Source organism: Morone saxatilis, unplaced genomic scaffold (assembly GCF_004916995.1).
Source record: "Morone saxatilis isolate NCDOM2014 unplaced genomic scaffold, NCSU_SB_2.0 Contig0, whole genome shotgun sequence".
Classification (NCBI taxonomy): Eukaryota; Metazoa; Chordata; class Actinopteri; family Moronidae; genus Morone; species Morone saxatilis.
In genome coordinates this window covers 15326373-15336975 of record NW_023339650.1, presented here as the reverse complement: position 1 = coordinate 15336975, position 10603 = coordinate 15326373, and the positions used below count along the sequence as shown (strand labels likewise).

The 10603-nt window shown below is 39.3% G+C and overlaps 2 protein-coding genes across 5 annotated transcripts in view; both read right to left on the bottom strand.

Moving 5' to 3' along the window:
- Positions 1 to 932, bottom strand: part of LOC118335756 (poly(U)-binding-splicing factor PUF60-like) — an 8097-nt gene extending 7165 nt beyond the window's left edge. For 2 of the 3 annotated variants that reach the window (XM_035672301.1, XM_035672384.1), the window contains exon 1: positions 845 to 932. In XM_035672301.1, the coding sequence (XP_035528194.1) occupies positions 845 to 865 (21 nt within the window). In that variant the 5' untranslated portion in view covers positions 866 to 932. The remainder of the gene's footprint in view (positions 1 to 844) is intronic. The other variant, XM_035672222.1, reaches the window with a different exon arrangement.
- A 935-nt stretch (positions 933 to 1867) lies between these two features.
- Positions 1868 to 10603, bottom strand: part of nrbp2b (nuclear receptor binding protein 2b) — a 35193-nt gene continuing 26457 nt past the window's right edge. Inside the window, exons 2-18 of one of the 2 annotated variants that reach the window (XM_035680856.1) lie at positions 9706 to 9828; positions 8638 to 8739; positions 8445 to 8534; positions 8041 to 8081; positions 7854 to 7948; positions 7671 to 7694; positions 7474 to 7560; positions 6858 to 6913; positions 6677 to 6772; positions 6276 to 6408; positions 5837 to 5939; positions 5684 to 5734; positions 5463 to 5598; positions 5145 to 5219; positions 4924 to 4987; positions 4400 to 4455; positions 1868 to 4282 (exon numbers count right to left, since the gene is read on the bottom strand). In XM_035680856.1, coding sequence (XP_035536749.1) covers positions 4196 to 4282; positions 4400 to 4455; positions 4924 to 4987; positions 5145 to 5219; positions 5463 to 5598; positions 5684 to 5734; positions 5837 to 5939; positions 6276 to 6408; positions 6677 to 6772; positions 6858 to 6913; positions 7474 to 7560; positions 7671 to 7694; positions 7854 to 7948; positions 8041 to 8081; positions 8445 to 8534; positions 8638 to 8739; positions 9706 to 9828 — 1419 coding nt within the window. In that variant the 3' untranslated portion in view covers positions 1868 to 4195. The remainder of the gene's footprint in view (positions 4283 to 4399; positions 4456 to 4923; positions 4988 to 5144; positions 5220 to 5462; positions 5599 to 5683; positions 5735 to 5836; positions 5940 to 6275; positions 6409 to 6676; positions 6773 to 6857; positions 6914 to 7473; positions 7561 to 7670; positions 7695 to 7853; positions 7949 to 8040; positions 8082 to 8444; positions 8535 to 8637; positions 8740 to 9705; positions 9829 to 10603) is intronic. The other variant, XM_035680938.1, reaches the window with a different exon arrangement.

Sequence of the window (10603 nt, the reverse complement as noted above, 5' to 3'; positions counted from 1 at the left end):
AGAAATGATGAAGGTATATTACAGGACATACACCAGGTTTATCATCTAAATTAGAAGGCATCTGTAACACAGGTACATTACACCCAGGTTTTTTCAGTAAATATGAAGGGCATTGTTAACAGGACATACACTCCAGGTTTACAGTAAATATGAAGAGTATATTACAGGACAATACACCCAAGGTTTATCAGTAAATTGAAGGCATTGTAACAGGACATACACCCGGATTTAAACCAGGTGGGACCGGACGAGCTCCTTACCTACGCACCCCGCTAATCGCTGGGTCCACCAGACTGAGGCAGGAAAAGCCCCCCAAGGGGAAGAGGACTGATGGGGGGGGGGGTAGCTTTAACAATTCAACAAATTCTAGGGGAAATAAGAAATGCCTTCAGACTAACGTTAACAATAAGAGAAACAGGCACATTGTCGTCTAACGTTGCACACAACCAGTCCGCCTTTCTTCAGTTTTCACTTAAACGATAACAACGCTACAACCACACATACTAGGTACAAATAGCAAAAAACGTGCTGCTGTTAATTACGTTTTTTTTTTTAGCTTTATTTCACCCTAAATGCTCGTAAATACGACAAAAAAATAAAGCACTACAGATTAACTAGGCCTGGTTATCTTTTGTGGCTAGCTGGTGTTAGCTTAGCGTTAGGCATCCATTACTTGTGGCGCGGGAAGTACACTTGTTTTTATTCGCCCCCCAGTGAGATATATCGTCGATTTACTAGGATATTTCAGTGCAGTTACATTCTACCAAACACCCCGCATTACTTACGCAACGAGCACTGTAGCTTTAAAGGAACAACGAGTGTCTTTATGAAGAGATATATTTACCGCAGTCTCCGTTACCGCCATGAAGCACACCTTCTTGGAGAGGCCCGCACCACGAACACTCGCGAGATTTCCACGTTTTCAATGGAAGGTATCGCGATAGTTGAATCCTCGCGGTAGTTAAGGGAGGGATTTTTTTTTTTTTTTAACAAAACGTTTCTTTAACGTTCAAATATCTTAAATACACGTTTCATCCATTCACTTTTTTACGGTTCAAAGTGTTATAAATAATGTTATGAGCCATCAGATTGCGTGATCTGGTTATTGATTTCAGATTAGGGCTGTATTGATCGAATACTGTGTTGCTATGGTAGCTACTGTAGATTATGACCTGCAGAGGATGAGGAAGTGTCCCGCATTTTGATATGTTAACAAAAGTTGGGACAATAATCAATAAATGTAGTTGTAATTGTAGAAATTGGCTGCTAGTGATGTCTTACAATAAAGCACTAACACCCTTTAATCAATATTTGGTCAGTCTATCAATATATAGGAGAATTTCTCAACCAAGATTACAGCTACACTACTTTATTGCTTGTAACAGACTGAATCAATACATTTAAAAGTAAATGAATAAAATAAAACACTTTTTGTGTCTCCTGTTCCTGTTAGTAGCCTGTGACTTTAATTAGAAGTTGTCAGACGCATTTTAAATTGGCTTCAGGCTGATAAACTTTGACTCAAATGGTCCAAAACTACATTTTGTTTTCTCCTAATAATAAGTTCCTATTCTTTGTAGATGGATACTCTTTTCTAATACCTACTCTAATTTATTTACCATGTGCATGTGCACAAAAAAACCTCACAATCCACTGTTCCCTTCACTAAATTTGCTTATTTGGCAATAGTGAATATAGCTTTTACATTATAACCTGAAGGACATTAATTAAAGATGCCTATTAAATAAAAATGATAATACTCTCTTGCTAACTGAATTAATTTCTTATTCAAAAACATACTGGAACATGTCTCAGAGTAGTAATAACATAAATAAATAAGTTGTAATAATTTCAGACATAACCAACATGTCACATATTGTTTATTGTCATGTATTTAATTGCATTAGCTACAATATTTAACAAAGGTTTTAAGTAGAACACATCCAAAGGCAAGTTTCATTCAACAGATTCACGGGAAGAAAAGTAATTTGACATAAAGTAAGACTGATATGGATGTTGTGTTTTCGATGTTTGCACAGTCTAAAACATTCATTTTCTTGGTCAGGTCCCCTCTGGAACTGAACTGTGACTGACAAAGGCAAAATGCAAAGTCTTGAATGGGTGCAGGCTATTAAGACATGCAGCTTATTCGATCAAATGAGCAATAATGGCACTGCTTTGCAATGAAATTCTGTCAAAGAAAGTAAACCCTTTTTAATAACCACAAACAAACACGTACACCACAGCCTCTGGTAGGTGAATGTCTGGGCTCCTTGTCTTCAGAGACACTGATAAGAAGGCTTGACACAGAGTAGAGTAAGTAAGTACTGTAAGCAATGACTGTACAGCAGTGTAACTGTTACGAAACCGCGACCTTACAGACCCCGGGAAACAAATGAAGCAGAGCTAAGTTAGTCTGACAAACAAGAGTATACTGCTGAAGACCGATCAGACAATTCACTATTGTTTTGTTTTTTTTGCTGTCCAGTTTTGTTAAGGAAAAATCCACCCAAATGGCAGCCTTTTAGTGTGCCAAGAATGGGCAAGAAAACCTGGCAGAGCTGAAGGCATGTCTTCTATTTTTGTGTTTGTGTGGGCTGCAATCAGCTCCAAAGTTCACACTGATATTGTCTGAAATAAAACCCAGAGTGGATGTGATACTGGGAAATGAATGTGTTAAAAGCAAAGTATTCCGCTCTTCTATCAGAGATTTCTTTAATCGCCTGCAGCTCATGGAAACCTCCATAGGTTAGCACTATTTTTGACTACTAAAACCATACATTCTTCAATATTTTTGGGCAGATTTTTCCTTTACAACACTACACATTTACAAAAAAAAGTGTTCTCGTCACATGGTTTGGGAAGTACCGCAAAAAATAAGCTAAGCAATAATATCCATCAACATTATGGCAATTTTTATTAACAAGTCTTAAGTCACTAACACCCTTCCTCCCATTTATATAAGACTATGATTTTACTTCACATACTTCCAGTTATGTATTCCAATTTTTGTACACAAGCTGCGTCTCTTTTCAAACTAATATTGACTGCAGCAAAGAGCATTACCGCCTGAACCATATGTCCAATATAAAGTGGCTGCAGCTCTTAATGGAGCTGCCATTACTGTTAAATTCATCTTCACATTCACATATGCTGACTCTGTGGACTCACGACAAGAGATGGGAAACTGGTCCGAATGATTTAATCTGGTTTTAAAACTGTAAAAATCAGCCTAAATAAGTCCAAATTGCTAAATTGGGTACGATGCCGTTTCCTTAGGAAATTTTGTCAGATTTTGTACATTGCCATATCAGGCACTTTCCAAGTATTTGGCTTTTAGAACACTTTACAGGGAAAACCCTTAAGAGGACTACAGGCTAAAAGGGAGGCATCATCTCATTGCTCGTCACTACATTTAGGCATGGCGTGATGAACTCTGGGGAGAAGTAGCCTTTAACCCAAGAGTGCAGTGAGGTGTGTTAAACTTTGCAGGTCATAAAAAGTAAAGCCAAAAAAAAGGAGAAAAAAAAACAGGCTTGTGCAAAGCTTCTATTGTTCACAGTTAAACAGAAATAAATAAGTCAACTGAATGAGTATTAACAGTGCATGTTGGACGGAATATTAAATTCCTAAAACGGTAATAAACTGAACGTTCTGGCTTGCAAGGGAGAGAGTTTTAGTAAATATTTTTTTTTACAATTCAAAGTGAATAATCACCAATCAAAGTGGACACTGGAGTGAAAACGAGGCTTTTTGAGCAATAAATCGTCCTTCTGAAAACATAGCTGCTGCATTTGTAAGTAAAACATAGCCATTCTGAATAGTGGCATTATGGAAAAACCTAAGCTGTCAAGATATCTTAAGGCATGATAGCCCTTTTAGGCAGGGAGTTTGTCAATCTTCCACTGCTTTGTGGGATTGCTGAACACAGCCGTGATGCCTCTGGCCCTCCAATCAGAGGTGCCTTCGGTTCCGTTCTCAGCGCTGGCGTTTCCTGCTTCTCTCCAGGGTGATTTACTGACAAGGCCCAGCTTTCTTCTGTATTTGTCCTTGTTTTATCCCCAGCTGGGTCAGCTCCCATTGCTCTCTCAGTTCCAGGCTGTGTGATCCTGCCTGCTGCCCTCTTCCTTTCTTGATCCATGTGGTCAACACCCGGGGCCCCTCTGTCTGGGCCAGCCACTGTCGTGACCCATCCTCACTGTGTGCTTCCTGAAGCGAGCGCTCTGACCCGGTGTCGGCTGATGGCGTCCTCCAGGAACCCTGCTACCTTCTCACTGTCCTCCTACACAACACACAGGACGTTTGTAAGACTAGATATGAAATCCCAGTACTTCTAAAAATCATATTAAGGACATTTAAGCATTGCTGTTGATCAAGAACACAAATAAAGATATTTTACCTCATTTATGAAGGCGTAGTGAACAAGTTCACTGGCAAGGTCTTTGGAGGTGTCAGCTGAAAGTTTTCACATGAAATATTTCAGTTACAAAAAACACAAAAATATAATTTGTCAACAAATGCCATAAAAAGACCAGAGCCAACAATTAATTCATCCAGCTAACAAGTGTGTCCAAACTTGATATACTGTAGCTTATTCCTCTTTGCCATAGAGCTCTATTTTTGTCCAGAAACTATTAAAAACACACCAATAAAGCACAGCTTTGCATTGGGTGACATGTGCCTTATTTCCCATAAAAGTGGGCACTGTGGTTTAATTTTGAGTCAATTGAACACACACCGTCCTGCTGCCGTAAATAACTCACAAGCACAACAACAATTAGCCGCTAAAAATAGTCCCCAACAAACACACTAATGTTTGCTAAAAACTACTACTAGTGTCTGCTTTTGGTGGTTTCGGTCTTTTTATTGAATTTGTAGACAGTAAGGAAAATATAGACCAATACAGGCTTTATCAATACTTACTTGGAAGGATGTCACAGCTAAGCTGCCTATGAAGTTTGTCATCCATCTTCAGAAACAAAGAGAGCTAGGGAGAGATCAAAAAGTTTAATTTAAATCAAGCTGGATTCATGTTTAACCACAATAACACTGAACTGTCTGAAAATAAATGTTGTATTCCACTGTTACTGGCAAAAAGACTAATCGGCCCAACAGAAGAGTTTATACTAAAATGGACAAAGTACCTGTAATACTATGTGACTCACATGAGTTTTGGTCCCTTCATCATTTGACTCCAGATTACAGTGCATCTGAACAACCTACAACACCAACAGACAAAAAAACAGGCAGAGAGTATTAAGCAAATAACAAAAATATCTTTAATATGTTTTGAGTGATAATAATGATAATAATAACATGTACACAAACACACACATGTCCTATTAAAGATTTTACATAAGCAACAACAATAACAAAAACGTAGGGGCATTAAATTATGCTAAATACTGCTAAACCACGTAGACATGCAGCCAGATTGTGTAGCCAACGTCTGAAACTCTAACCTTCCTGGTTTCTGTCTCCTGGGGTTCGGGAGTCGGCGTCTTGACCGTCTCAACCTGCTCCTGAGACAAGGAGAGGGCTCGGGGGACAGGGTGAGGCCGAGACGAGGCGAAATTCATTAAGGGGTAAATTCCATTCCTGGAGAGAGGAAAGGGATGTTGAACTTTATGCTGCAGCCAAAGAGTAATCACAGATACAAAATGAGTCGTAAAGTTCCACTCACTTGACATCCTCCAGAAACTTGTCAAGTTCCAAAGGGGAGACATGGGAATATCTAGAGAACATGGGGAAACACAGAGACGAGGACAGTGAGTGTTGTGTTTGACATCTTATAGGATATTCAGCAAAGACATGAGGTGCTTGTGTGTGACTTTACTTGAGCTGAACTCCCTGTCTGTCTTCATGTTTAATCTCTGCCATGACGGCGTTGGGGTCGAAAGACTTGGTTTTCTCCTCCACACAGTTTTCTGGAAGCAAGTCTGTAGATGCAAGACAAAGTTTGGATGTTAGTTAACGGAGTTGATACAGCAAATGTTCTTTTTTTTTGTTTTCAATATATTGTATAACCCATGAGAAATGACTCTGGCTCCTCATCAGGATGAAATATGTTGTATTATTGGTTTTTATTAAGTTTGAATTAAGAATTTTGCAAGAAACAGAGACATATTTTGGTTCAGTTCTAAAACCTTGCTGGGCATACACATGGAAGTGATAAAATTGATCTGCTGCACGTACGAACGAGTAAATATTGCGATGGGGATCGAAAGAGGAGATGTCAGTGTGGTAATCTTGGCATGTGAAGGTGAGAAACTCACACTGGTTGTTGATGAGGCAGTGGGCGGCGAGCAGTTTGAGGGAGTGGACCTCAAACAAGACTCGGTGGAACAGAAGGTCATGAGCCGTAGGACGGAGCTTGGCATCGTGGCGCAAACAGGACTGGGTGAACTCCTGTAGGAAGCAACAAGAAAGCAACGTGAGTTTAACACGTAACTACAAGACTGTACAGTATGACCCAGCTTAGTGAGCATCGCTCTGACTTCTGGATTTGACTCCTGGCATTTGTTACTGTACAAAATCTCATGTAGTATGATATAAACCCGCAGAAGTAAGGTAGTATATGTAGGCGAGTGTTAATAGAGTACAGTTTGTCTTCATCTCCATGTTTCCTTGGTTGCACGACTGTATATTTAGGACATGAAGTATTTCTGAGACTCACTCTCATGAGAGGGTCTTCCAGAGATTGACCTGCATTGACGATGGCTTCCTTGGACACAGCAGTATCTCCATTGGCCTGGATCTCCAGTACTGCCATCTATGGGTACAAATAATCTGTTAAAATAATCACACATAGACACAAACACACACAGAGGGGAATCTTAGAGATCTGTTTTTCTCACCTCTAGAGCACAGATGCCAAAGGAGAAAATGTCTATGGCATGATCATCTTCGCCAGCTAGAAACAGAAAAGGAGGAGCAAAGATGAGGGAGGAGAGACACATAGATAACTTTAGGGAAAAGATTACCCCAAAATGAAAGTATAGTTATTTAATCTTAGTTGGCTTGTGTAGTTCAGATTGAAACATATTACAAACACAATTAACCAGCTTATCTTTTTACAGCTCTGAAAGCAGCACAACATCCCATTAAATGTCTCCAAATAATTTGTGTGGCATAATACGAATGTTTTGTGGACAGTCAGTCTCACTTTGGCTCCAATAATCTGACATTTACCACTTAATCTCTATCTCACAATTACAGTTGTTAGGTCACAGAGGCACGGAAATATCCTGTCAACATTGATGGTGTGGGGAAAGGATAACATGAATATAAAATAACATGTCTGTTTGGTGATTTTACACACATCTGTGCAGCTTAAAGTTACATTAGGCGAAGGAGGTAATGACCAAATCTTTTACTTTGGGGTGAATCATTCAGTTAAGAATGACTGAAGAGGGATTTAATAAAAATCAAGCCGCAGAGAGCTACGCACAAACTACGCTCCACCTCACGTACCACCATATTCTGGAGCAAAAAAGTGAAGATTCCTCTGCTCATCGCGATTTTGCCTCCCTTTCCCATGGACACTGGCGTCTGGAAACACTGGTTAGAAAAGACACAGATAGCATGGATAGATTAGTTGGGAAAAAAACGGATGGACAGATATGACACCAATGAAAACATTATCTACTACAAAATTATCTATGTCTTACCATTGACAAATAGCCGATGCCACACTGTGGAAAGAAAATTAAGCATAATTGAGATATTTATTCTGCTTTAAGATTCTGCAGAGATTCATTTTAGTGAATCCAGAAATCCACAGTCTCCACAATCCACAATATGTGTGGCCAATGCTGGTTGTAGTAACATAAAAAGCCCTGCTGGGATCAGACCTGAGCCAATCTTGATGAGGCCGTTGTGCTGAATGAAGATGGTGTCGCACGTCAGGTTGCCATGGATTATTGGTGGGTCACAAGAGTGCAGATAACTGGCAGCAGACAATAAAACATCTAGTTAATGTGATGGCTTTGATAAATTAATCTCTCATGTTAAAATCCTGGGGAAGAAATCAGTCAGTACCTGAGGGCAGAGAGAATCTGGGTGCACCATCTCTTCCAGGCCTAAAATATAGTGTAACAGAGCAACATGAATCCTCTAAAAACACAAATTTGCTCCATATGAGGGCATATGGAAATTTACACTGAGCTGTAAGACACTATAATACAATATTTCTCTCTCCACCAACCACAGTGTGGTTACAACACTTAATTTGTAATTTATGACTTTGCATTATTGAAGGAAAAGAAAGAGGATGAGATATATGTCTGAGCAGACTGAGCCTGAGCCACCAGGGTGTCCTGTTACATAATCTCTAATCCTGTGGGAAATATGGATCTGAATAGTGATTGAACTGCACTACCCTGTGCAACCACCATAAGACAGACTGAATAAACACACCAATACAGTATGTGACCAACACTGACCTTCACATTCATGGTCTTGTGGTTTTTCTTAGTTTTCTTAAGAAATTGCTTGAGGCTGCCCGACGACATGTATTCTGTGATGAATATAACCTGTGGGTCGCAGGTGGAGGAGGGACAACCATTAATTCACAGTCGTGAAAAAATGAGAAGAAAAGGAGAAAAAATAGACCAGAAAGGATATAAAAAATCTCACCCGCGCCTGACTCTCCTTCATGTCCAGCCAGTACTTGTGGAACTTGACAATGTTGGGGTGTTCGACCTGCATCAGGTTCTCAAACATCTCCTTGATCTTCTCCTAAAACAAAACATACAGCAGAGGTGGTTCACATCATGAGGTTCTTCAATCCCTTGGACCAATAAAGCTAAAAGTATTTGTTGATTACTGTAAGTGGTTGTTAAATTAATCGGCAACAATTTAGATAATTTAATTTAGTCAATATTGCTGGTTTCCCCAGTCTCCTAAATTGTTTTTCGTCTCCCAGGCTGATTTCCTTTGGGGTTTAGTCTTACAAAATAAGCCACTTTAGCTTAGACTCTTAAACCTCCAACTCAATATCCTGGTGAGATTTCTGTTGGAAAAAGATGAAATTTTCTAAACAAATAGAAATGGATTATTTTGATCTTTTGTTACAGTGTATCTGGTTAAAATACTCAATGAACTTGCAAGAAAGGCATCACAGAAATCACAGCAGGCAAACCCTCAAACAAAGAGACTATGAACAATGAGTAAAATACAGAAAAATGTGACTATGAAATGTAAACTAGTGGTGTAGTAGGCAACCGTGATCTAATCTAAAGTGTCCACAATCTACTTTCCAGGCCAGTTGTAGATCGCAGTATGTGAACAAACCAGTAGATTGATATAGCCAACTACATGAATATGCTGATTTGATGAATTACTCTTTTCTCTTCCTTGGGTGTCGTATTGGAGTGTCTTTAATGCAATTTTGTGTGTTAATAATGGTAATGGAGAAATGAATGGGCTATTTCAAGTCTGGCTAGGGGTTACAGGTTATTTTGAAAATTTGGAAAAAGGTTTGTGATTGCATTTAAATAGATGAGGATATTATTTTAATAATATATAACCCATATTATGTCACTGGAGGACCCTGTTCCTCTACAAGTACTGTGCTGCCCATCAACACACATCACTGAGCTTTAAAACCCAAAGTACCAAATTCTAGTCACTGTAAAACCACAATTTAGTTAAATAACAGCAAACACTGCCTGTCTTGTCTGTAGGGAATAAAAGCCACAATACCTCCTGTGCTTTGAAGACCTTCTTGTCAGAAAAGAGCACCTCGTTCCACACCACCTCCACTCCCTCCTCTGTGTCCATGGCCAGAGAGGCACTTTCCACACCTGGGACATTTCCTTGGCTCACCTGCAGGGGGCAGACAGAAACACATATAAGACTCACTTATTGTTGTTGCTATTTATTGCTGTCCCAATGTTATGCTACAACATTAAACCTGCATTAACTGAATCTTTTGGTCACATCTTATAAAGTTGATAAAAATGTTAGCTCACATTTGCCTATATATACATCCAGCTACATAGCAACATTAGCATTAATTTGGGGTTCATATAGAGTCTGTCTGATGACGGTAAGTCCAATATTCACTCTAAAATTAGCTCTGTTTTAGGTTTCCACCAACTCCTGTGAGAAATATCTGTCTCTTTAGATGCTCAATGCTTTACTATGTTCACCAGTTAGTCACTCACTTTGAGGTTTGGTAACAGTGGTGAGAGTGGACCTCAACAGTAAAGTCGTGGGCCATAAAACCAAAACAATGAGCTGAAAGATGCTAAAACACTCTGTAAAGCTGAAGGGAACTGAGGTGGGTGATAATTATCCGTCATGACTACGACTGACCCCTATTATACAGCTGTAGTCATTTGATCCAATGTTGTTATAAATATAAAGAAAAGATAGAACAGCTTTAAGCAAAACATGGTTATTTGCACATTCTGCAGCTCAAATACAGGAATACAATATCTTATGACAGTATAATTGAGGTACCAAGACACCTTGCCAGCACTGCAATCATAGCTCAGGTATATATAAGCTAGCTGGTGTCCCCCTGAAGACTCAGTTGATTATATATGTTAAGTCTGTACTGTAAAAACAAGGTAGCAAAGCATTACAGAGCCCTCGC